The following is a 26381-nucleotide window of genomic DNA, read 5'->3' on the forward strand; positions in this document are numbered from 1 at the left end:
AATGTTCATTTCTGTGACATTGAGACTCAGAACCTGGTCTTGGGGTCCCCTAACAATACCACTCAATGCCAATTACAGGCAGAATTATCAAATACAGACCCCAAAAGAATAATCATCAATTACAAGCTCCCAAAGGGGAAAGACATAGATTGCATCTCCTACAAGAAATTGACCACCCCTGCAAATTCAGCCAATGAGAAATCATCATCACCCTGAACTCTTGTTCTTCTGCAGTGGCTTTCATTCAAAATAATCCCTCCCCCCAAAAAAAATAATAATAATCCCTCCCAATTTTCTCCTTCCTCTTCATAAACTAACATTCCCCTCCTTCATTTGCTGGACTTGCCTATGGTTTTGCCATCACTTCCATGTCCCAAATTATAATTCTCTGCTATTCCTAAATAAACCCATTTTTGCTGGTAAAATAACTGACTTTTATTTTTAAAGTTAGCAGATGGTTATTATAATCATAATTTTTCAAAGGGACATAACAAATGCGGTGAGAATGTGGAAAAATCAGAACCCTTGTACATGGCTGGTGAGAATGTGAACCAGTACAGTCACTGTGGAAAACAGTTTACCAGTTCCTTACAAAGCTAAACAGAATTACTGTAAGAGTCAGCAATTTCACTCCTAGGTCTATATCCAAAAGAATTGAAAACAGGGACTCAGATACTTGTACACCAAAATTTTTAGCAAGATTATTCACAACAGCCAAACAACCCAAGTATCCAACAGATGGATAGGTAAACAAAATGTGTTACATATGCAAAATGCAATATTATGGGGCGCCTGGGTGGCTCAGTCGGTTAGGTGGCCGACTTCGGCTCAGGTCATGATCTCGCGGTCCGTGAGTTCTAGCCCCACGTCGGGCTCTGTGCTGACAGCTCAGAGCCTGGAGCCTGCTTTATATTCTGTGTCTCCCTCTCTCTCTGACCTTCCCCTGTTCATGCTCTGTCTCTCCCTGTCTCAAAAATAAATAAATGTTAAAAAAAAATTTCAAAATGCAATATTATTCAGTCATAAAAAGTAATGAAGTTCTGGCTGGAGCTGAGACCTTGCAGAGAGGGCATTGGGAGCCCACGCCTATCATGAAGCTTTGGCCTCAGCTGGCCTCTTGCTTGGTGACTCATCCTGTGACTCATTTCTGCCTCAAGTACTGCCTTAGTGCCTGCCAGTGTCCATGGATCACAGTTCATCAAGCCACATGCACGTTCCATCCACGTAGCACCCTTCAAATGCCCCTTCTCATCACAGTAGTCAAGGGCAGGAATATCATTAAAAAAAAAAAAAAGTAACGAAGTTCTGATATGTACTATGATATGGGTGAACCTTGAAGATAAGATAGGGAAAATGAGGGGACTCCAGTTTTAGAAAGGCTCCCTCTCTGCTGTTTTTCTGTTAGGCCCCACTTACTCATGTTCTATATTTTGCATCTAAGTGAACCAAAGAAGCTACGTTCCCACTCCAAGGGGGAAGCAAAAACAGTTAATCATTCTCTGAGTTTTGCCTAGGCCCCCAAATATCTGATAACATCTAAGAAGAACCATGTCCCAAACATGATTCAGGACATTAGATTCAAACAAATCCCAGCCATCAATAGTCCCTACCTTTGATGATTTTTGAAATAACACTTATTACTCACCTGTCATTCCTCTTTGATCAGACCGTACTCTGGACCCCTTTCCAGTATAAACCCCTAACTCCAAGCAACAACAAGACTCATTCTCCTTTCCTTTACCAGTTTCCCAGACATTCCTTCTGTCATAATCTATCACTATTAAATAAATTCTGCTTTTACTTTCTCTGACTCATATTTGGTTTCTATCCTGTGGAAAGCCAAGAACCTCTTGGCTGGTCCTGTGGGACCTTCCTCTGTGTCCTCAGACCCAGCTTGCCTGCATCAAAAGCACTATGCTAAATGCAATAAGCCAGACACAAAGGGCCACATATTATATGACTCCACTTGTACAAAATATCTAGAACAGGCAAATTCATGGAGGCAGAAAGTAAGTAGGTTACCAGCACCTGGGCAGAGGGGAGAGTAGGGAGTTATTGCTTAGTGCTTATTGAGTTTCTGTTTGGGGTGATTAAAAACTTTTGGAAATATATAATGGTGGTGGTTACACAACATTGTGAATATAATTAATGCCCCTGAATTGGGTGTTTGCAATGGTTAAGATGGCAACTCTTACATATCACTACAATAAAAAAAAAAAAAAAACCTATTTATTAGGAAGAATTTGTTTCCCAAAGGAAAGGGGATGCTGTTAGCAGAAAGAAAAGTCATTAAATAAAACCAAAGGTAACTACTCCCCTAGGAGAGAGTTCAAGTTGCTTATATTAGCTTTAATGAAGCCCTCGATATTCATTTTCATCCGAATTGGGGACAAGAGGAAGCATATAACCGGCTTAGCTGCCTCTTTGCCTAGAATGCCTAATTCAATTCTTGCATTTCTTCATAGCAAGGGGTGAAATGAACACGGAAATCTGAGAACCCCTAGAGGTGATGTTTATTGTTTCTGTTAAGTGTATTTATCTGGTTTTAATAGCACCACCTCCTCATTAAACTCGGAATACAAATATGGTCACATCTTACTTGTTTGCTTATAAATGCTCAGTCCTCAATACCAGATTAGCAGGAAATTCTGTTATTTCCTCTTTGCAGATGGGCTCCTCCTGAACTGTCCTAGAATCCACCTTGGGTATTCACACTGCTCAAAAGGGCAAAGGGAGGCCCCTCCATTCTCTAGGGAGTAGTTTGCTCAGTCCACATCTGTGATTGCTCCTCACTACCACAAGATGGTACTGTCAGATCACACAGATGCCTAACCAACGCGCAGCTGCCAATCGTCCCCTCTACCTAATGTTTTCAGAGATGTGTCTTGGTCTCCCTTAGAGCGCAACTCTTTCAGTTCCTACACCAAGGACTAAGCCTGCTCCTAGACAAGTGCTTAGTCTGGCACTTGCTATTCCACAGTTCGCTGACCTTCCCACAGGATCCATACAACCCAGAAGTCTCAGAAGTCATCATAACACAAGACACCTGACAATAGTTATTTGCCCTCCTCCCAGGGAAGTATACCTTGAATTATTCTAGAGGGCCTGCCACCTACCTTTTTAGGATGACTCGTTTCTTTCTGTGACACAAAGATGATTGGAGGACATCCCTCCGGTGAGTCTCAACAGAAAGGGGGATAAAACAAAACAAATTCCACCTTTGGAGACATTCTAGTACATTCGAAAATGCCTCAAGCACTTTTTCCTCTGACAAAGGTCATTCTAAAATGAAAACTGCCTCCAGGATCTTCTGGGCTCACAAGACATGGTGGCTCTGTTTCCTGCTGGCATGAGAGCATCTCAGAGAGGCCATATTCTCACTTTTTTAAAAATTTATATTTATTTTTTGTTTTTTTAATGTTTATTTATTTTTGAGAGAGAGACAGAAAGACAGTGCGAGAGGGAGAGAAACAGAGAGAGATGGAAACACAGAATCCAAAGCAGGCTCCAGGCTCTGAGCTGTCAGCACAGAGCCCAACACAGGGCTCAAACCCACAAACCGGGAGAACATTTGAAGTCAAATGTTCAACCAACCCACTGAGCCACCCAGGCACCCACATATTCTCACTTCTGAATACATCAACAGCAGAAAACATCAATAGCAAGCCAACACATGGGTCTACAAGCAGCTGTGGTTGTTTTCATTACGAACATTGTGAACGCAGAGGAAACCTTCCTTCTGCTTTATACGGTCATCTGAGGACACCAGAAATCAAAGCAGAGTTTGGGGAGAGCCCTTGGGAAGGTCACAGTGGAAGGCAACAGGTCCCTGTTGCCCCTATAGCCATAGCACAGAAAGTGCTGGAAAAAAAGAAAAAGAGATAATTAGCCTAAACTGCTCTCCAGCACCTCTCTCTCTCTCTCTCTCTGTCTCTGACACACACACACACACACACACACACACACACACACACACACAGAGGCTCTGGTTCATATACCTTTCTGACTTCTAAGGGCTATCCTAGGCCTTAAATCTTCTCAATCTCCTCCTTGTCCTTCCCACCCTCCCCTTCCCACCCATCTCCCTCCTCCCCATCCCCCCTTCTCCTTCTTCTTCTTCTTCTTTTTTTTTTTTGATTAAACTTTTTCTTTTGAGAAACATGCAGACTCACATGCGTTTAAGAAACAACACAGAGACATCCCTTGTGTCCTTTTTGAGGATCCTTCAATGAAAAAATCTGGTCAAACTACAGTACAATATCACCGGATGTTGGCAATGATACAGAGAACATTTCCATCACCACAAGGGTCCCTGTTGCCCCTATAGCCACTCCCTACCTAAGCCCTGGCCAGCACTAATCTGTTCTCCATTTCTATAATTTGTCATTTCAAGAATGTTACATAAATTAAATCATGCAGCATGGAACTCTCTTGGGATTGGCTTTTTTCACTCGGCATAATTCTCTGGAGTCTCACAGGCTGTTGGGTGTTCATGGCTTTTTATTGCTATGCATGACGCCATGGACCTTCATGTTTTACTTGGATACTTGCCTAGAGATGGAGAAAGGAAGGGACACAGGGCAGGAGGGCTTTCCCGCCACCTACTACCTACGTCCAGTTCGGAAGCCAGAGGTCCTCCGAGGGTGGGGAAGGGCACCCGCCTGAGCCATCCAGGCGGGGCCCGGACGAGGGCGGGGCCCAGCGTGGGACGCGCGGGGCGGGGCGCCGGGAGAGGGCTGGGATGAGGGAGTGGCGGGCTCGGGAGAACTGCAGGGCCCGCTCCAGTCCACGCGGTCCGGGCAGCACAGAGCGCAGCCGCGACTCTCCGCCGGGCGGGCGCGTGCGAGTGCGAGTGCGTGGCCCCGCGCAGCCGGAACCTGGGCGCGGAAGCCCAGAGCTTCGCTCCCGGAGGCGGAGGGCTGAGTCCTGCCGCTGCTTCTCCGAAGCCTGCGCTGCCCGCAGAGTGAGTTGCCTTCACTCGCCGGGGTGCGGGTGTTTGGGAGGGGCACTTTACAGGGCGCTGCTGTCGGCTTCGTAGGCTGTTCCTCGTTTCCACCCTGGGATCGTACGAATCTCTTCCTGAGCCCTACTGCATGATAGGTCCGGTTATAAACGCTTAGCAGAATCGTTTTATATAATCTCTCCTCTACTCGAGGAGGTCCGTGGTGTGATTACCTGCGGGTCCCGAGTGAACAGGGCAGCTCAGGGTCAGTTTGGACGGGGGAGGGGGGAAGGTGCCATCATTTAGGCCAAAGGGGCGCCGCCTGGGGCTGTGCTGGCCGCAGGGAGCCCGCCTCTATTTTGGCTTGGCCTTTGCCAAGGGTTTCTTGGCAGTCTGTAGCAGAAACTATTAAAGTAATCTTTAACTTTTTGTTTTTCTGAGATTAGCCAAAGAAGTGCGGGAAGAAGAGTGTGTATGAAACAATACCTCGGCTAGCAGTGCTATTTATAGTTGGGGTGAGGGGAGGTAGGAGAAATTACTTAGGTGCCCAGGGAGAGAAATGATCACAAATGGGCATGCATACATATTGAAATGTTATGTAGCTGTTTAACAACCGGCTCTGGAGCCTGTCTAAATGGAAAGAGGCATGTAGGAAATATTAAGTTTAAAAAGAAACATGATAGTTATTTTACCAGCAAAATCGCCTTTGGAGGCGCCTGGATGGCTCAGTTGGTTAAGCTCCCGACTCTGGCTCAGGTCATGATCTCTTGGTTGGTGAGTTCCAGGGCTGGTAGTTGAAGCTGCTTCTGTCTCCATCTCTCTCTCTTTCTCTCTCAAAAATAAATAAACATTAAAAAAAAAAAGAATAGACTTTTTAAAAATGGGTTTATTTGGGAATTGCGGAGAATTGCAATCTGGGACAAGCAAGCTTAGGCAAAGTCATAGACAAGTCCCCAGAAGAAAGGGGAGGAAGGCTGGGAGAGCGCAGGTTGGCAAGGCTGTTAGAAACAGAAAGTCCATTGGCAGAAAGTGGGAGGTCCAAGAATACTGGCTTCTCGTTGGCTGGGCTGTTGCCGGGGCAGGAGGAAACCTTTCTTCCTCCTGCTAGGGCAGTAAATACCTAAGTGCAAGGTTCATCGCTTCCTCTTAGGTCTGCAGTTGCCCCAGCCGTAGGTGTGAGGGCTACTCCTGCTGGCTTCCAACTGCCTTCTAAATGACGTTTGCTTTTATTAAACATCTCAAAAATCAAGTGAAAACATTATGAAATAGCTTCTGGGTGCTGATTAAAGTGAAATAATATACACAAAAAATATCAGAGGTGGGTATATCTAGTTTTATAACGTGTTAGCCTAAAAAAGAGCTAGTTATTTTACCAGCAAAATGACTTTATTCGGGAATAGCAGAGGAATTGCAATTTGAGACAGGCAAGCTGTGGCAAACCATAGGTCAGTCTGGAGAACAAAGGAGAGGCATGCTACTTTACAAAGACAAAGGAGGAAGTTGGGACGGGCTGCTTTTTCCTCTATTGGAAGAAAGTGAAGAGTTCAGGATGGCGATGGTTTGTCATTGGCTGAATCCTAGCAGTTTCTCACTGGCTAGGCTGTTGCTCCCCAAAGAGAAAGAAAATCATTCTTCCTCCTGCTGGGTTGTAAAGAGAACTTCTTCCTGTCCAGGAATGTGAGATAAGCTGTGAGGGAAAGTTTGTGGGTGAGAGGCCCCTCTATAGGGTGTCCTGATTCCATTTTAGATGAGGTTTCCCTTTATTAATTTTCACAGACCACAGGGTTCCTTTTTCCACTTGGGTAAGTGCATCATTCCTAACAAAGGAGAATACTACTGCTGTTGAGGGGGGTGTTAAGGGAGTTGAGTGAGCCGAGAGTAAAGAACACTGAATAGCTAGTAAAAAGTCTGGTTTTGAGTCTTTTCTGTAATTTGGGACAAGTTGCTTACTTCTTGGGCCTGTTTCTTAATCCTCACAAATAGGAGAATGGATGAGAGGAAGTCACAAACAAGTTCCTCAAGCGGCTGGGCATGTGATGTAAATACTGGGCCAAGCAAAACAGCAGGGAATGGTGAGGCCTGGGGATACAGAAGAAGGGATGCCTTGCCATGGGCATTGAAATTAAAAGCATTTTATCCAGACCAAAATGAGATCTCAGCATAACGTGTTCCCTGAGCTTACAGTGACACAGATGACCTTGTAAAAGGTACTCAGTTCCAGTCATTCTCCTGCTTAAGGTGCTCTGATGGCTTTCTGTTAACCTTAGAGTACAATCCTTGCCCCTGGTCTACAGACGCTACCCCACCTCTCTGACCATGTCTCCCACCATCCAACTCTTCCTTTCTTTTTTTTTTTTTTTTAAACCACAGATGAACACTCCAGGCCATTTCCTACTTCAGGCCTTACACTTGCCATTTCCTCTGCCTGAACCTCTGATCTTTGCATGACTGAGTCCATATCATCATCCCTGTTCAGAGATACTTTCCTGGACCATCCTATGTAAAATAACAAATGTACCCCTGCCATTTTAACCACAAAAGTACTTTATTTTCTTATCGCTGTCACTTAGCATTATTATTAGCACTTATCACTATCTAGAATTTTATGGTTGCTTTCCTTGCCTGCTTTTTTTTTTTTTAATGTTTGTTTATTTTTTGAGAGAGAGAGAGAGAGAGAGAGAGACAGATCATGAATGGGGGCGGGGCTGGGGAGCAGAGAGAGAGGGAGACAGAATCTAAAGCAGGCTCCAGGCTCTGAGCTTCAGCACAGAGCCTGATGTGGGGGGTTCAAACTCACAAACCACGAGATCATGACCTGAGCTGAAGTCGGATGCCTAACTGACTGAGCCACCCAGGTGCCTCTCCTTGCCTGCTTCCTTTGTGTGCCCAGCCCCCCCCCCCCATAAAGTTCCATTCTCCTCACCTGTGTTGTTCACAGCTGTAGCCTCAGCACCTAGTGCAGTACCTGGCCAGAGGGTAGGTCCAAGCTGAATGAATGCACACGTTGGAATTGTGTCCCATTCACTGCTATTAATGGAGAGTCAACTCCAACGGCTTAAACAGGATTCAGAGTTTGATCTCCCATGTAAAGAAGTCTGAAAATTGGCAATTCAGAACCATCTCCTGGCTCCAAGAAAGGATCTGGAATCCAGGTTCCTTTCCTGTTTTTCTGCTCTACCATCCTTAGTCTATAGCTTCTACCCCCATGATACCAAGATGGCTAATTGAGCCCTAGCTGTCATTCCACAGTCTAGCTCAGATGAAGGCCAATGGCAGGGGCAGAAATGGTACCTCCATCCTCCCCACCCCTGAGGCAGCCCCTTCAAGGATATGTCCTAAGAGCCACCCCTAATGGCTTCTGCTTCACCTCTTTCGCCACCCCTAAGTGGAAGACTGGGAAATGTAGTCATTAGCTGGGCACATTGACACATGACTAAATTCAGAGACTGTTCTTAAAAAAACAAGAGGGGATGTTGGGTAGCCAAAGAGGCAGATTTCTAACTGTTCAGTCAGCAGTCAATTTAAGAAATGGGCAAGGATTAAACTTACCATTGAGTTTATGATGGTGTTTGGAGTTCCCACCCTCTGTCTGATCAGAGCTGTTTGCCCACTCTCCAGTTTAAGTGCCCTGCCTGCCCTCAACTCACCTCCAGCCACAATTATTTAAACTTCCTTTCCTTTCTGTCCCCAGGACACCCAACCTGGGGCAGAGTTCATCCCCCTGCATCCCACTTCCACTTCTTCACAGTGTTCTGCATATCTCAGCCCTTTACCTGGGGCTCCTGGACAGCTGAAGGTATGGTATGCAAGAGCCAGGAAGAAGCTAATTCAGGCTCTGCTCCAGATTCCAGTTGTAGCCATGGATAAACCTGATTTCTGTCTCTCTGTTCTTTTTGTTATACTATAAAGATGCACTGAGGGGCACCTATGTGGCTCAGTTGGTTAAACCTCTGACTCTTGATTTTGGCTCAGGTCGTGATCTCCGGGTTTCGTGAGATTGAGTCCTACACCAGGCTCCGTGCTGACAGTGCAGAGCCTGTTTAAGATTTTCTGTCTCCGGCTCTCTCTGCTCCTCCCCCACTCACGCTGTTTCTGCCTCTCTCAAAATAAATAAATAAACTTTAAAAAAAAGATGCACTGATATGTTAAAATTGTCATGTGGATACAGCACGTATCATACAGCATCTCCACACTGACCTTGACTTACAAGCTGTGGATTGTTTGTTTGTTTGTTTGTTTGTTTTTTGGGGGCAGAGGGAGTAGGTTTGTTGGAGATACCTTGTCTCTCCCAGAGTGAAGCCAGTTATTTCAGAGTTGGCTAGCCAGGAGTAGGATTCAGGTCTCGCTTGTGCCTTTGAGGCTCTCTGGGGAGAACTGACATTTTTCCAGAGTCTTATTCTGTGCTGGCCACCATGTGTGTGTACTCTCTGTCTGGCACTTTGCAGACCACGTAGACATGGTAGCTGTGAATTTCTCACCTGTACTCCTGACCTTTGTCTGTTCAGCTGTGTTGATTATTTGTAGTAAGTGAAAATGTGGGAGAGGGGGAGGGAGGAAGGACACAGGGCCCGGCCTCCTGCTTCTTGTCATTCTCATTTTCTAGGACCTGTTCATTAGGGCTGCCTTCACGGAAGGTTCTGGGTCCTCTCAAAAAAAAAAAAAAAGTACTGGTTGACACCCTGCATGATTTGTCCTCTGAGGCCTAAATCTCCAGGTGGCCCCTGCTGAGAAGGCTTTTTTTTTTTTTTTCCCCAGACACATTTGCATGTCCTTCATGAGGCCTGGAGTTGGTACATGGACCTCACCACTACCTCTCCCCATGTCCTTCAAGTGTTTGTTTTCTCTTCCAGATTGTCAGGGTCACTGAGAAGAGTGACTACAGCTGAAAGCCTGGGGCTTGCCACAGCGAATCCTTCTGTGCCCAGGATTAACAGCAGACCCTCCCTTTGGCAGTGGTCAGAGGGGAAGAATCCAACTTCTTAGAACATGGCAGGTGACTGTTAGCTATGGGGGAATTAAACATTTTTAAATACAAATTTTAATTAGAAATTGAATATGTATAAAAATCCAAACAAGACTGAAATGTATAAAACTTGTTTCATGTTTTAACATGAATCACTATTTGGAATTATCTTGTTTTGTATTTTCTTCCTCGTTTTACTGCCCATTTCAGCCCCACTAGAAGTGAGGGCCATGCTTATCTTGTTTACTCTGCTTCTAGCCTCTGGAATGATCCCCAGGCTGTAGTAGTGCTCAATAAATACTTTTTTAATAATGTATTTATTTAATTTGAGAGGGGGAAAAAGGGGGAGAGAGAGAATCCCAAGCAGGCTCCACACTGTCAGTGCAGAGCCTGACACGGGGCTTGAACTCATGATCTGTGAAATCATGACCTGAGCCAAAATCAAGAGTCAGACCCTTAACTTACTGAGCCATCTGGGACCCCTCAATAAATACTTCTTGAGTGAATGAGCCCCAGGAGTAACTGTGGTTTAAAATGCAATATGACCAGGGGCACCTAGGTGGCTTAGTTGGTTAAGTGTCTGACTCTTGATCTCAGCTCAGGTCATGATCTCAAAGTCCATGGGATTAAGCCCCATGGGATTCTCTCTTTCTCTCTCTCTCTCTCTGCCCCTCCCCTCCTCACTCACTCTCTCTCTCTCTCTCTCTCCCAAAATAAATAAATAAGCACTAAAAAAAGTAAAATAAAATTCAGTATGACTTAATTTTTACTTTTGTCCCTGCTCACCACATGCAGACACACACACACCATTCTGCAACTTTTTTTCTGTCAACAGTATGACATACGAATCTTTTCAGAACATAAAAATTTACCTTATTTTACGTCTTAAGGCATAGATTAGGGTTTCTTAACCTCAATACTACTGACATTTTAGGCAAATAATCCTTTGGTGTGGTGCTTTCCTGTGCTTTGTAGGATATTTAGCAGCAGTTCCAGTGTCTCTCTACTACATGCCAGCAGCACCCTCTTCCCTCGCTGTGATGACACAGAATGTCTCCAGACATGGCCAACTGTCCCCTGGGAGCCAAACCTGCCCCTACTTGAGAACAGCTGATGGAGATTATTTCGTTTGGCTCTATTAGTAGAATTCCTGTGTAACAATAATGTTAACCATTAACCTAACTCATGGAATTCAACCTTTACACCCAGTTAAATGCCCCCAAACTGTCTGCTTCAAATAACATTTGTATCTGCTCCTTAAGGGCCTAAACTGAAAAACTTAAATCAGGAGTTCAAACATTTTTGTCTTAGACATTACCAGGCCAAAGCTGTTTCCCAGAAGAAACCAGTACCTAACCTCACAGAATCTTCTGAATGAAGGAAATATTGCTTCAGAGGATATTGGTATTAATGACACATCCAGGACCTTTAAGACCTGGCTCTCCTTAGAACCTTTTTGTCATCAGTTTAGCCACCCAGAGCAGATTCCTTATAGGCCTTGCCTCCCTCTGGGATTAGGGGTCCGATTTCCATACTTTGTTTACATGTCACATTTCAGTGGCCGTGGAGGAAAAAGAAGCAGAACTGTGTGTCAGAAGCTGATGCCAGCCCAGTAGGGTTAGCGTGAGAGGTTAGTTATGGTAGCTTTCTTCTTTTTTTTTTTTTTAATTTTTTTAATGTTTATTTATTTATTTTGAGAGAGGGAGAGAGAGAGAGAGAGTGAGCAGGGAGAGAGGTAGAGAGAGAGACAGACAGAGAATCCCAAGCAGGCTCCTCACTGTCAGCACAGAGCCTGACTCAGGGCTCGCTCTCACGGATCATGACATCAATACCTGAGCTGAGATCAAGAGTCGGCACTCAACCCATTTAGCCACCCAGGTGCCCCCAGTTATGGTGGCTTTATTTTGATGTTGGAAAATAGGGCTAAAACCTCTTATAGAGGATAACCACAGTAGATTGGGCTTTTAAATTTGTGGTGTTATTTTTGAGGAATCATGACCCATTTTATATCTATGTATTAGTAAGCTCAAGCAATGACGTTAAAACTGGATTTTTTAAAAAAATGTTCATTATTTTAAAACTGTCATCCATTAAAAAAGGTTGGTATTTCTTAACTTCAGCCTGTATTGCACATATACATTTTGTTTTTGTCTTAGTCTTCATGGAATTTTGACAAAGAGGAATTGTTCTTCAAGAGAAACCCTTCTCCAATTTAGGCAAGAAAGTTCTCATTGTCTATGCGCACCAAGAACCCAGGTCTTTCAATGGATCCTTGAAGAAAGTGGCTGTGGATGAACTTGGCGCGCAGGGCTGCACTGTCACCGTTTCTGACCTGTATGCCATGGACTTTGAGCCGAGGGCCACCAGGAAAGATATCACTGGTGAGTCAGGGGCTAAACGTTTTAACTTTCTTCTATTTTGTTAATTGAAAAAATGTTCTGAAAAAACTTACCATTGCCCATGATACCCAATTCTCAAGTCTAAAGAGTCCATGTGGCAGGTCTTCCCATCCGTGGCCCCGACCCACCTAGTTTCACTGCCCTCAAGGTCACCAGTGTACCCACTTTTCTCTGTATCCCTCCAGAGATGGTCTGTCCTGTATAAGGCAATTATGGGCATATTCTCCATTTTCTCATTGACTTGTCTATAAAATCTTTTGAATTAATTTTCCAGGTTCAAAAGTAATCAGACGATATTTTCATTGAGATCCCAATCCAGTTACAGGTGAACTTTTATTTATCCAAGAGAATGGTGTGCCTTTTCATTTCCTCACATCTTCTTTTTCAACCTGACGGATCTCTATAAGTTTTCTTCATACAGACCTTGCACAGTTCTTGTTAGCTGGTTTTTGTTTCTCTGCATGAAGAAAGTGTGCCTCTCTGTGTGCCTCTGTGGTGTGTATCCAGCCACTACTAATTTTCTTGCTCTTTGTAGTAGATTTTATTCTCTGGAGCTTTCCCAATATACAGTCAAATCATGTGCAAATAATAATTTCACCTCTGTTTTTCTAGTAGTTAATATTAGAATATATTTGGCCTGTGCACATTTTATCATCTCTGTTTACCGTTATCAGAACCGCCCCAGTGTCTGCTATAGGTTCCACATACTGTGAGTGGCCAAAACCCTACCTGGAACCTGCCTGAGAGAACACAGTCTCTTCACTAATAGCAGTTACCATCTTTGGGTTTCTTGTCAATACAAAACCTTATACATAGGACACACCCAAAGTGTGCTTTTTAAATGAAAATCAAATACAAGTAGGTTAAAAGAGGAAACAAAGAACACTGAAATATTTCTGAATTACAAATCTGTTGGAGGACTGTGGGTTCAGTTTTCTTTCTGATTCTTTTCCACACGGCCAGGGGTCTGTCTGCCGCTCTCCAGACTCCATGTGGTGGAGTGGTTCACACCTGGTCTCGTCATCCTACCTCTGCTGGCTGCTAAGACCTCTGTAGTGTTGAACGAGTCGCTCAGCCTCTCTAAAGTCTCAGTTTCCTCTCTGGTAGACTGGGAATTACACTTAATGGTTATTATAAAGATAGAAAAGGTAATGTGTGTAGAGCACACCACTTGATAGGTAGGAAGTCCTCAGTAAATGGTAAGCTACTGTTAATTCTGATTCATGCCTCCGATGAATCTTTTTGGCTGCCAGATTTCAACTGAAGGTGTAGATCAGAATAACTCCTCCTTCATGTTAGCTGTCACGGCAGTGCTGTAAGTTCTAGCCCAAGGCCCCTCCTCGTACCCACTGCTGCTGCCTGATTGCCTGCTGCCCACCACACTTGTTCTTGAATCACTGCTGCTATAGTGAGCTTTTCCAAACCGAATTTGGAGTATTTATTTATTTTCCCTGCTTAAATTGTATGGCCTCCCGTGTGCAGGAAAAAGTCAAGCTCCTTAGACAGGCTTATGAGAGCTGACCTATCTCTCCATTCAGGTTACCTGCAGCCCTCCTGGCCTCTCACCCATTTCCCGAGAGGTGCTCCTGGTGGCCCTTTTCTGGGCTGGTGTGGTTTTTGGACACACTGATTTCTCCCTGTCTTTTGCCCAGAGTGTCCTCTGTCTTCCCTCCAGTGCTCCAGGCTGCCTGGTGAACTCCTACTCCATCTTCAAAGCCCTAAACTGGGCTCATTGACAATGCACCCAAGAAGAGCCAGCCACTGCTGTCCTGAGTTAGACCACGTGCATCTTGATTATAAGATGCAAGTCTTATCCGACCATAGCTTTAGGCTGAGCCAGCTAACTGTTGTTCTGTGTGTTGATCATTTGGTTATTTATGTACTTCTCTTACTGGACTTTGAGTCCCCTGAAGGTAAGAACAGTAGCTTCCTCTCTTTTTATTTCCATAGCCTGGTCCCAGGGCCCAAAGCCTATTGGAGTCTCCGTAAATGCCTGGTGACTTGCTTTGGGGAGTCCAGGTGGCAGTGATGCTGGTGGGATTGGCCAGGATGGGCTGTGGGTGCATACATGAGAGCAAGAACATATCACCTGTTCTTCTCCAGGTGCTGTCTCTAATCCTGAGTTCTTCAATTATGGGGTGGAAGCATACGAAGCCTGTAAAAAGGGGGCTCTGACCAGTGACATAATTGACGAGCAGAAAAAGGTTCAGGAAGCTGATCTAGTGATATTTCAGGTTTGTGTTTCGTCTAATTATTATAATGAATTAGAGTCCTTCTATGTACAAGCTCTTTCCAGGTATGGAGTTTCACACTCCTAGAAATGGTATTAATGTTTTTAGCACATTCACACACTTATTTATGTCTAATTGGGTAAGGACATTCATGTAGCCACTATTGGTCACTCAAAATCTCGACTCCCAAGTAAATAGTAATTTCCCGTTAGCCCAGTGGCCCAAGAAATGCCTGCATCATGCAGGTGGCGCTGCCTTCATTCCCTTCTGATGCCCACCTTACACGTGCAGAGGCTGCGTGAAAACAAGATTTGTCTACATGAGTGTTTGTCAAGGTAGTTCAAGCCAAATGCAAGTCCTGCCTTAAACATCCTGATTATTAAGAGGAAAATCTTTTAGTTCCTTCCTGTCACTGGTTGCCTCACCCACCCACTTTCCATGTATTCACTCACAAACTGTCCCCAAGCCATGACTCACTGCAGACGGAGCCAGGACACTGCTTCTGTGGGCTCTCACTCGTCAAGGCTGTTGCCCACCACAGCCTGACAGGCATGCACTTGTGGAGCTCACCAAGAGCCTGGCAGCAAAATAAACCTGTGCTTTCCTGGAGCTGTTGGGTTGACAGAAATCCAAGTCCACTAGAAAGAAGGAATTTATTCTAAGGGCCCTGGTCATTCGGGTCTCCTGGAACTCAGGGACAGGCAGGCCAGCTGGGCTTCAGGGGCGGTGAAACTGGGTGCTGGGACCCCTCTGGCCTTTCCCTCTGATTCTCATCTGCCGTTGTCTGCATGCCGCCTCTGTTCTCCTCTCTCACTGCACATCGGGACTGAGGTCTCTAGATGCAGAATCTCCAAGATGGATCTGATTGGCCCAAATTGTCTCTGTTAATCCTGCTTGAGGGCGAGGAGCAGGCAGGAGAACAAGACCACCATGTGAGGGTGAGGGGCAGGGATGTGATCAGTTTGCAGGTGAAACAGTATGTCCTTTATAAAAATCACCCTGCACATATGGGAGGAGGGGATGCTTTACCTGTCCCCTTCCGCCCTGCCCAGACTGCCCCCATCCACCCCTTCCTGGCACCGTCCCTTCCTTTACTGGGCAACCTGGAGCTGCTAATCTGGTCAAAGTGCAAGATGTTCTTCCATCCTAATTGTATATGGCTGGGTCCCAGTGCCATACACCTCGGTTGCCATGTGCTTTAGCTTCCAGAGTAATAGCCTTGCCAGGACAGGAGGGCTCTATCACAACTGGCTGAGCAGTCTGGGCACATGGACTAGGCGGAACCATACTTGGCTCTTCCTATCTCCCTGGGATTGGGTGGGTAACCACGCAGAGCCCGTTTCCCCTCCCCCGTCTCCTCCTCCACTCCTGTAGCCAGATAGCTAAAGCAGGCCAGAGCTTATTCTTTCTGTGCTGGTCTTTCTTTTTCCCTACTGCATTTCACAGCTCTTTTCCCTCTGCTTTTCCTCTTTCCTGATAGTTTGCCCAGAGGGTCTGCATTGTCATTCAACACCGAAAAAATTTCATTCATCACTACTGCTTAGTCATGATCTCAACTCCCCTTCACTCAGCATTGACTCTGTTCAGAGCACTGTAATGAGTCATTGAATCCTTCCCACAATGCTGTGAGCTAGTAACTTGTACTAGCCCTATTTGCCCATCAGGAAAAGGAGGCACAGAGAGGTTAAGTAACATGTCAGCATCACACAGCAGTGGGCTATGGAGCTTAAATTTCAATGTCAACTCCTGTGTTAGACTTATAGCAAAAGTGCATGAAGCATGGGCTTCATTCTGCCTTTGGTAACAGATTATTATCTGTGTTCATCTTTCATTGATAATGATATTGGATATAGTGTTAGGGCTTCCATGAGGACCAGAGAGGACTTTAGGGATATCTTTCCACCGGTGTGTAGAATCTAAGGATAAAGCTTTAATTTGTATCAAAATCCGAAGCTTCTCAGACCTTAACTCAGCGTGACTCCTTAGACGGCAGCAATTCACCCCCAGCACATAAAGGGACAAACTCTTCTCCACACCCTTCCTCTTGTGCCCACTGATTGGGTCAGTCACAGGACAGCTGCCACAGAGCCAGTGTCCATCAGCGCCCCAGTGCCTCCCCACCTGCCTAGGGACCAGCCCAAGGGTCTGTCCCTGGGGACGCAGAGCCACCTGTTAACAGCAACCAGGACCCTTGTCAGCTCTGGCCCGCTCCATCCCACCATCATCCTGTCCACACTGGGTGCGTCAGAGTGAAAGGGAAGAAACACCCTGCCTGTGCTGCCCTCTTACTACACTCGCCTGCCCAGCCATCTGGGAAGAGGAAGACAGTGGGGTTCCTTCTGAAGCACCAAATATGAAGCCCGAGACTGCCCGCAGCATTCGTTTCTCCCCGTGTTGTGTCCCCAGTTCCCGCTGTACTGGTTCAGCATGCCGGCTATCCTGAAGGGCTGGATGGACAGGGTGCTGTGCCAGGGGTTTGCCTTCGACATCCCAGGATTCTATGATTCCGGTTTCCTCAAGGTATGTACTCCGGGATGAGGATCACTGTGTACTGCTGGGGGCGTGTCTCATCAGGTTCTATTTCTAGTTTGCTTTTTTGTAAATAAACACTGATTGAGCACCAAGTATGTGCAAAACCCTATATCCTGTACCTGCGTAAGAAAAGCGAAGTTTGTGAAGTCACAGGGCTTCGTCTAGTGAGGGGTACATGTGTGGCCAAGAAGGGCCTGGAATTAGTGTGGCAGGAGGGCTGGAGGACTGCACGGTGGCCAGCTCTGGCTCAGGAGAGGGCGTCTTCTCTGTGCTGCAGAGGTGAGCCATGACCTCACACCAGTTCACCTCTCTGAGCTTCACATTCGTACCACAAAAAACAAGATGATGTAACACCCATGTTACAGGGTGAGGATTGCATGGAACCTGGTAGATGCACAGTGCATGGTAGCTATGAATTTCATACTAAATAATTTACTGAAATTGATGTTTTAAATTCTAAAAGCCTCAGAAGATGCTTTTATAAGTGTTTATAAAGAAAACATTGAGTCACAAAGATTCATCTTAGTTGGTGAAATAGTGCACCATTTAGTGAATGGTCCTGTAGGTCAGGGACCTCTATGTCAGGGTCCTGTGTGCCAGGATCCCTTGTGTCAGGGTCCTGTGTGTCAGGGACCTCACTCGCCCTCACAGCAGCCCCTGATGTTGGCAGGTGGGCCTTACCCACCTCCCACATGGTGTCCCAGGCCTGCTCTCTACCAGAAGTCAGGTCATATCCAAGCCCTGTGTCCATATGGTCCATTCCATCCCTGTTGGACATGGTTGCCACTTGTGGCTGGGCTTGGCAGATGAGAATGTTATCATTTGTCCATCCCTGCAGGGAACTTATCTCAGGCTTTCCCTCCCAGTGGTTATGAACCTTGGTGCTGGGGTCACATTTGTCTTCTCTGGAGGCCAGACAAATGCATTTGCTTTCTCTTCCACAGAATAAGTTGGCCCTCCTTTCATTAACCACGGGGGGCACAGCCGAGATGTACATGAAAACTGGAGTCAGCGGAGATTATCGATACTTCCTATGGCCCCTCCAGGTACCTGCTGCACCCCCACTCCCCTCCGCTCCCCCTACAGCTCCCCCAGATGTAAAATAAGATGTGATGTAAGCCTGAAACCTGGACCATTTTATCTACCACCTGAATACAAGAAGTTACAACATTTTGCCCTTTTCAGTTTCTTACTTAGCACTGAAAAAGTTGGCCCGTGGGGAAAACACATGATGATAGCCTTTGATACTGTTGGGTAGAAGCTAAGCCAGACCTGGTTAGCTCATGTCTGCTCTATGGTAAATAGAACCACCCCAAGGTGGCCCTGTGTGTGTGCGGAGCACCGGATGGTGGGGGGTGGGTAGCTGTCCACACTGACTGGCAGTGCATTGTGAAGGGGGCATCAACCTTGAACCCAGGCAAGAGGTGCCCCAGGGCCAGCATTCCAGACAGCCTCACACCCACCACAAGTGATGGGTCCGTGAAGCCGGGGGCTGTGCCCTATCCCCAGAGCCACACCCTTCTCCAGGTTTCCAGGACTCTGGGCCTGCCCTCCCAGGTAGACATCATCCTGCCTCCGCATACCTCTGGGCGATCTGTGAAGGCGAAGGCAGGGGGCAAAGCATAAGCAGATGAGGCACAGAGCTGGGGTGAGGAGGAAGAGAGCAGGCTCTGGGTCAGGTGGCTACATCCTGGCTCTGAGCTCCCAGGAGACTGAGAAACCTAGATGCAAACCATTCTTCCAGGATGTTATGAAGGGACCTTTGTCCCTTTGTCCAGGGAGGAGGAGATCACATATTCAGCAGTTTGCAAGCTTACTTTAAAAGTGTAGACAGGCATGTAGGCCCCTCATCCCCTGACCTACCCCTGATAGGGCAAGTCTGGACAAAGGTAGGGTTTTAAGGGAAGGAATGCAGAGGGGGGAGAGTGATATTTCTAGAAAAAAGTTGTCTTCTTTGAAAGACAGGATAGTGATTCCACTTAGTGATGCTTTGCTGAAGAAAGAGAGAACTTAAGGCCTAAACTCTCTAATCAACTGGTCTCTTAGAGGTTATTAGCCAAGCTTAAATTCTTGTTTGTAAAAAATCTTTGTATATGTTTTCTCAGTTTTCAAAAGTACATATTAGGAAAAAAAAATGAGACTATAAAATATAAAACAGAACATCCTCTTAATCCGCCTCTTAAAAATAATTTCTTTTAATAATTTGATGTATTTCTTTATGGCCCATGCATATTTTTATATGTATGCTTTTTATTATTAGGGTTATTATGCTTATGTCTTTTACATAAATGGTATACTACAAATACTGCTACAAATTTCTCATTTTTATTTAACACATATCTCGAGCAACCATCCATGATTATACACTATAGCTAGAATAATGTCACATCATTCTAGAATAATCCATTGTATGACTGTACCGTAATTTGCCTAATCAATCAAAACCATAAAGTTTACTATCGGAGTCAGAAGCAAAGATTACAGATTAACCTCAATTAGGATTTGAAACTTCCCACTGTGCACCAAAGTTCTTCACATCACTTGTAAAGGCCCACGTTGTAAGGTTATAGGGCAGCTCAGTTGTTTTCGGCTACCTGATAGTATTAAGTTGTTCTAATATTTTTTGAAGGCTTGTTTCAGGCCATCAACCCCCCACCTCCCACCCCGCCTTTGATTATTTAACTGAATGATATGTAAAGGGTGTCTTCTAATCACTTCCTTGCTTTCTTTGTGGCTGTAGCATGGTGCCTTGCACTTCTGTGGATTTAAAGTCCTTGCCCCTCAGATCAGTTTTGCTCCCGAGATTGCATCAGAAGAAGAGAGAAAGGCGATGGTGGCCTCCTGGGCCCAGAGGCTGAAAACCATCTGGGAGGAAGAGCCCATCGACTGCACGCCTCCGTGGTACTTCGGGCAGTAATGCTTCGTGCCACGTCCACATCACAGGAGCAGCACACGGGGAGCTGCAGGCATATACACAGGGAGCAGGGTCCTGTAATAAAACAAGGTCACAACCAAGCGAACTGGATGTATTGAAAGACAGGCAGGACCGAGTGTCTTAGCCAGATCTAGCATTTCAGCCATCAGCAGGCTGTACTTGGGGGTGCTCTCATGGATGACATTATTCACCCAGGCTTGCTTTTCTTTGCCAGTAGCTTTCCATCTCCCTGTTTTCGACCTTCATGGGTATTCTTGTGTTCAAACAGTTCTCCTGGAATGGCATAGTTTTTTTTTTTTAATTTCATAACTCAACTTGGAAATTTCTATTTTTTCATAGGAAAGTTTAATCTTTCATAGCTAGTGTTTTAGTGCTGCGTTTGGACTTATTTCTTCCTTTTTTTTTTTTTCTTTTTACTTGCATGCATGATGGCTATGAAGTTTTCACTGAACAGCTGTTTCACATGCATTTAAAATCATTGAGTGCAGGTTACAATGAAAATCTCCAAGGAGCGCTCCTGGGTGACTCAGTCAGTTAAGTGTCCGACTCTTGATTACGGCTCAGGTCATGATCTCATGGTTTGTGGGATCGAGCCCCAAGTTGGGCTCTGCACTGGCAGTGTGGAGCCTGCTTGGGATCCTCTCTCTCTCTCTGCCCCTCCCTTGTTCTCTCTCTCTCTTTCTGTCTAAATAAACTTAAAGGGAAAAAAAAAGAAAATCTCCAGGTGACACTCTGAGTGCCCTACCCCTGTGCACGTGTTCATGTAACACTACTAGTGATTACCCTGAAGCGTGGGCACATGTAGCTGGAGGGGTCTCCCTAAAAGCAAGTTTAAGAGATTAAATCTCTTCCTCACTTCTGAGGACCGAGCTACTGCCTATGCACAGGGGCCCTCCTTCCTTAGCGTCCCCAGTCCCACCCACAGCCCCCACATCAGACTCCCCACACCACTCCTCACCGGACTCTCCTCATCACACTCCTTGTTGGTACCCTCATCTTTGAGCAGCCTGTCACCTGCTCCATCTCTTTCTTCCTCAGCATCTTCAGATCCTTTTCCATCTGCATTTTCTTCTTCTTGTCTCCGTCTGGTCCATCATCAACCAAATTCTCTGTGTGTGTCTCCTTTCCATCTGAATCTTCACACACAGCCTTCCCCACCAACCACTCAGAGCCGCCATCCCCAGATTCTCATTTCTCAGGATGGTTCCTTCCTAACTCCTTCTCAACACCATTTTCTGCTCATTATTTCTTGGAGTCTTCCTCAAAGCCCTTTTCAGAGCAATCTTCAGATTCTCTTTCCAAGACGTCTTCCTCTTCAGTTTGCTTTTCAGGGTTGCCTGCAGACTTTTTTGTTTTTTTCTCTTCAGAGTCTTTTTTGAAGGTCTTTCAAAACTGTTCCCTTCAGATTTCTGGAACTGCCTTCTGCAGACTTTTTGGGGGCCATGGTTTTTAGCATCTTTTTCAGAAGCATCTTCAAAATCTCTCCCATCTTCCCATTTTTCGAATATCTTTCCATGGATAGATTCTTCAAATGCCATGTTAGTTGTGGCTTCTTGAGCATTCATCCTGGATGTGCTAGGGTGCTCTGGAAAAGCCTTACCTTAGGAGGCCTTGCTTTTTGAAGCAAAGGTAGTATTTGAACATTGAACACCTCTGTAGGCCTCAGGATATGGAAGGAAGACTTCCACAAAGCTGTTCTGCTCTTACACTTGAGGTCTTCTCAGCCTGGTCATTTATAGCCCCACCCCATGTCTGTATAGGAATCCCATGGGTCTTCTCAGCCTGGCCATCTGTAGCCCCATCCCATGTTTAGACAGGGGTCCTGTGACCATCACACCACCTTCCATTGAAGGTTTGAGTACAAAGATAGCTTCCTCAAAGACACCAAGGTTATGCCATCTGGTGTCTTTTAAAGAGAAGGAGATTCCTGATTGACCCAAGCTTTGAACACTCTCAAAGGTTTTCTCTGACCCTGATCAGCACCAATGGACCATCCTCAAAATCCATAGGATGAAACACTTTGGTGATGACCATTCCCTCATGGGGCACTAAGGATGTTCCAGCAGTCCAGGTGCTTTTATTCCAGAACCAGATCCTTCCTGTGGGGCTTGCACTTCTTCCTTTCTGATGCCTCATATTCCCCTCCAGTTGAAACTTAGCTACCTCAATATGTGATTTCTAGCTTCTAATTTCATCTTCATGCAAAAGCATTATTGCACAATCCAGATTCCCTCTTCAAAGCCCATCTGCTTTAAGATTTCCTTGTTATCTTTGTAAAACTTGACCATAAAGTCTCTCTGAAGATCTCAGAATCATGCCAAGTCAGAAGTTGTATGAATGCCTTCACCATAATGTCTGTAGGCAAACCAGTTGCATTTATATTTGTAGCTCTGTCTTCTACATGAAGGCTTTCTTTTTTCTCTCCTTTTTGAGATTGGTGGATTGGGGGTGTTTCTCTGCAGAGGTTTTTTTAGCATTGGTGCCAGATTTGCCATCATTGAGAAACCATCATTAGCCTCATATGCAGGCATGAAGTCTCCAGTGATCTGAAACCAAGCCTTCTTGCCTGCAAGGATGTCAACCATCTGCTCCTCGAAAGGCTGGGTTTCTCCACTGGAATTCTTGGTGTCTCTGTATAGTTCTCGAATTTGCAATTGCTCATTTGCAGATTCCTCATCCAAGCACAGCTGACCCTTGAACAACACAGGTTTGAATTGCACAGTTCCTCTTACACGTGGATTTTGTTCAATAAATATACTGGAAAATTTTTTGGAGATTTACAACAATTTGAAAAAACTCACAGATGAACTGTGTAGCCTAGACCTACTGAAAAATTTTTTTTGAAGTGATATCTTATTGTTTATTCTTTCTATTTTAAAATTTATATCCAAGTTAGTTATCATATAGTGCAACAGTGATTTCAGGAGTAGATCCTTAATGCCCCTTACCCATTTAGCCAATTCCCCCCTCCCATAACCCTTCCAGCAACCCTCTGTTCTCTATATTTCAGTCTCTTATGTTGTTTTTAAATTTTGTGTTTAGTGTTACTTATTTTTGAGAGAGACAGAGACAGAGTGTGAGTGGGGGAGGGACAGAGAGAGAGGGAGACACAGAATCTGAAGCAGGCTCCAGGCTCTGAGCTGATAGCAGGGCTCGAACCCATGAACCATGAGATGGTGACCTGAACCGAAGTCAGATGCTTAACCAACTGAGCCACCCAGGTGCCCCTAGAGTCTCTTATGTTTTGTCCCCTTCCCTGTTTTTATATTATTTTTGCTTCCCTTCCCTTATGTTCATCTGTTTTGTATCTTAAATTCCTCACAGGAGTGAAGTCATATGATATTTGTCTTTCTCTGACTAATTTCGCTTAGCATAATACCCTCTGTTCCATTCACATAGTTGCAAATGGCAAGATTTCGTTCTTTCGATTGCTGCATAATACTTCATTGTATATATATATACCACATCTTCTTTATCCATTCATCCGTTGATGGACTTTTGGGCTCTTTCCATGCTTTGGCTATTAGACATACTGAAACTTTTAAGAAAAATGTATTATTGTAAGAATGTAGTAAATACAGACAGAAAATGTGTGTTAATAGACTATATTTCTGGTCAACAGTAGCCCATTATAGTTAAGTTTGGGGGGTCAGGAGTTACACGCAGATTTTTGGCTCCCTAGGGGTGGTGGCTGGTGCCCTAACCCCTGCATTGTTCAGCTGTACTTGCTGCCCATGTGTCCCGCCTAGATTGGGAGCAGCTCCAGACGAGCAAAGAGGGGCTGGCTTACTCCGTCCGGACTCAGTGTCGCCAGTTAAGGTCCGAGGCCTGGCATCATTTTTGTATTTTCACTGTGCCTGGCTTTCTTTCATGGTGCTATTTCCCAGTCAGACTCTGCCTCCAGAATCCCTCAAAAGTTTCTGATGCTTGGAGAATTCTACTTGATTTTCTTCCAGGCACCTCCAATTCAACAGTAATCAAGTCTCCTTCCTACACCCCGTCCACCACCGCTTACTTCAGTAAGTGGCAGGAACATTCCTCCGATGCTTGGGGCCCAAACCTGGGCCTCATCTGGGCTCCCACTCAATCAAGCTTCATGTCTTGCTGACTCCAGCTTCTACCTATATTTCATTTGCCCAGTATTTCCATCCATGATTCTACCATGCTCATCCAGGATGCTGCTTTTTGTTGCCTGGATTATTGCAACAACCACCTAGATAATTTTCCCTTATTCACGTTTGTCCTTTAGAACCCATTTTCTACAAATGCTTAGAACATTCTTTTAGTACACACACACACACACATAGCTTGTGCCACTCTTGAGGCCTATTAATCCTTCAAGGGCTTCTCATGGCTCTCAGAAAACATTCAGAATCCTTAGCTAGTCTGTGAATACAGTATGTGACCCTGTCTCCTTTCCAGGCACTCTGGCTACTCTGTGTCTCCATCCCAGCCATACCTGACTTCTTACTCCCACCAAGAGCCCATCTCCATCTTAGGACACGGGCTGCTCCCTCTGGCAGGAACGCTCCCCCATCTTGTCACCCAGGCCACCTCCCATGTCACTTGATTAAGGAAACCCACCACAACCTCTTGCATGGAGTTGGATATCCTGTCTGATACCCTGTACTTCTGGCTTAAAAAAAAAAAAATCTCTGTGGTGTTTTGTTTACTCGAGAAACACATGAGGATTTTTTCACATACACGTCAAACACAGGGACCATCTGATTAACGTTTGTGTCCATCACTAGGCTGTTGGCTCCATGAAAGCATGGATGGGACCAGTCTTGTTTAAGCAGCTTAAATTCCCTGAACAGCTGTCTTCCTTCTTTTCACGGATCCCTCTGAGATCCATTTAGGCAGCATGAACTCTGCTCCTCCTCCCTTCTGCCCAGCGGACTGCAGCTGCCACAAGTGTGACAGGTGGACAGGAAGCGCAGCCGCCTTTGGAGCCTCATCCTGCAGTCCGTGTGGGGTTGCTGGGCCCCCTCAAGGCAGGAAGCAGGTGCCACACCGTGTGGTCTCTGAAGTCACCAACTCTTAAATGTCACAGGGGTGGAGTGTCTGACCAGCCAGGGGATGCTGCCTCTTCCCACAAGGGAGTTAGAGGACCGAAGTTAAAGGTGATGACTCCTCACTGTTTCCTGAGTTCCTGAAGCCCAACTTCCATGAGAAAACTTGGGTTTCCCGTATGCCAAAGATGTTAATTCTGCCTTCCAACCAAAATTGTTTGTACTTCAAGGGCTAGGACCTTATTATAGCTCACTGTAACTCCCATAGCACCAAGTAGCCTTGTACATTGCTGAGGTTTAAAATCTCATTGCCGAGGGGCTCCTGGGTGGCTCAGTCGGTTAGGCATCTGACTTCGGCTCAGGTCATGAACTTACAGTTCATGGGTCTGAGCCCTGCGTTGGCCTCTGTTCTGACAGCTCAGAGCCCGGAGCCTGCTTCGGATTCTGTGTCTCCCTCTCTCTCTGCCCTTCTCGGCCCATCCCTCCCCAAATAAACATTAAAAATAATTAAGATCTCATTGCTGAAAAACTTAAAATGAAAACAGCATTGGCAGGGCTGCAAGAGTTGCTGTCAACAGAAAAAGTAATCATCATAACCGCAGTCACATGTAAGGCAATGACATTTTTCTTAGGAGCATGAAGCCTATTTTGGATTCAGAAAGTTCTCTTTGGTTATGTAGTTAGGTCCCGCACCTAGTTTGGGTGGAGGTTAGTAAAGACGAAAGAAACTTACGTTGCTCAATGTAAGAAAAGTCTCAGGACTTATTCAGGGTAGTTCCTGGCAGCTGGAGAGTGTAGGAGAGGGAAACAGGCACAGGTCTCAAGATGGGGCATGGGCCCCAGGATACCGTGGCAAGATGGGGAGGTAGGAAAGAGATGGCTTATGAGCATTCAGTTTGGGGAAGACGCAGGAACCGTGGGTTAGCCCGGCCAATCCCAGTCAGCCCTCCAGCTATCTGAGGGCTGTGTGTGCTCCGGATATTTTGTTTTGCCCTTAAAGAAAAGTGCTACTCCAGGCAAGACTAGAGGGCTTGAGATCACTAGAATTGCAACATCACCAGGACACTCTGCCTGTGACACTGTTCATTGGCTCTGTACTGCTGAGAGCGCCTGGAGGTAAATAACAGGAGCTAGAAGCACAGCTGGAGCTTTGCCCAGGAAATTCCAACTATGGGAGGAAGTATTCTAAGGAAGTGCCTGAGAGTGAATGCCATTTTCTAAATTAAATATTTGCTTTTTTAGTAATGCTAGTTATGATGATGAGTAATAATAGCTAATGTGCTGGATGTAATATATGCCAGGGACTGATATAAATTCATCACGTGTATTAGCTCCTTTAATCCTCCTAACACCCCTGTGAACAAGTC

General features: G+C 45.5%; 1 protein-coding gene and 1 pseudogene across 5 annotated transcripts; one reads left to right on the plus strand and one right to left on the minus strand.

Moving 5' to 3' along the window:
- Positions 1-4743: 4743 nt before the first annotated feature.
- Positions 4744-20082, plus strand: NQO2 (N-ribosyldihydronicotinamide:quinone reductase 2). 5 transcript variants are annotated; one of them, XM_053223073.1, is made up of 7 exons: positions 4744-4963; positions 9793-9935; positions 12062-12286; positions 14408-14538; positions 16942-17055; positions 18012-18113; positions 19808-20082. In XM_053223073.1, exons 3-7 carry the CDS (start codon positions 12247-12249, stop codon positions 19982-19984), a joined length of 564 nt encoding a protein of 187 aa, XP_053079048.1. In that variant the 5' UTR covers positions 4744-4963; positions 9793-9935; positions 12062-12246; the 3' UTR covers positions 19985-20082. The 5 variants fall into 5 exon arrangements, with proteins under 5 accessions (XP_053079048.1, XP_014929059.1, XP_053079049.1 ...); XM_015073573.3 differs by having other exon boundaries at positions 12122-12286; XM_053223074.1 differs by having other exon boundaries at positions 9793-9931; positions 12122-12286.
- On the minus strand, positions 19148-24796 carry LOC128315672 (HIV Tat-specific factor 1 homolog; annotated as a pseudogene).
- Between the last annotated feature and the right edge of the window lie 1585 nt (positions 24797-26381).

The sequence above is a fragment of the Acinonyx jubatus genome, chromosome B2 (genome assembly GCF_027475565.1).
Source record: "Acinonyx jubatus isolate Ajub_Pintada_27869175 chromosome B2, VMU_Ajub_asm_v1.0, whole genome shotgun sequence".
In the NCBI taxonomy this organism is placed as follows: domain Eukaryota; kingdom Metazoa; phylum Chordata; class Mammalia; order Carnivora; family Felidae; genus Acinonyx; species Acinonyx jubatus.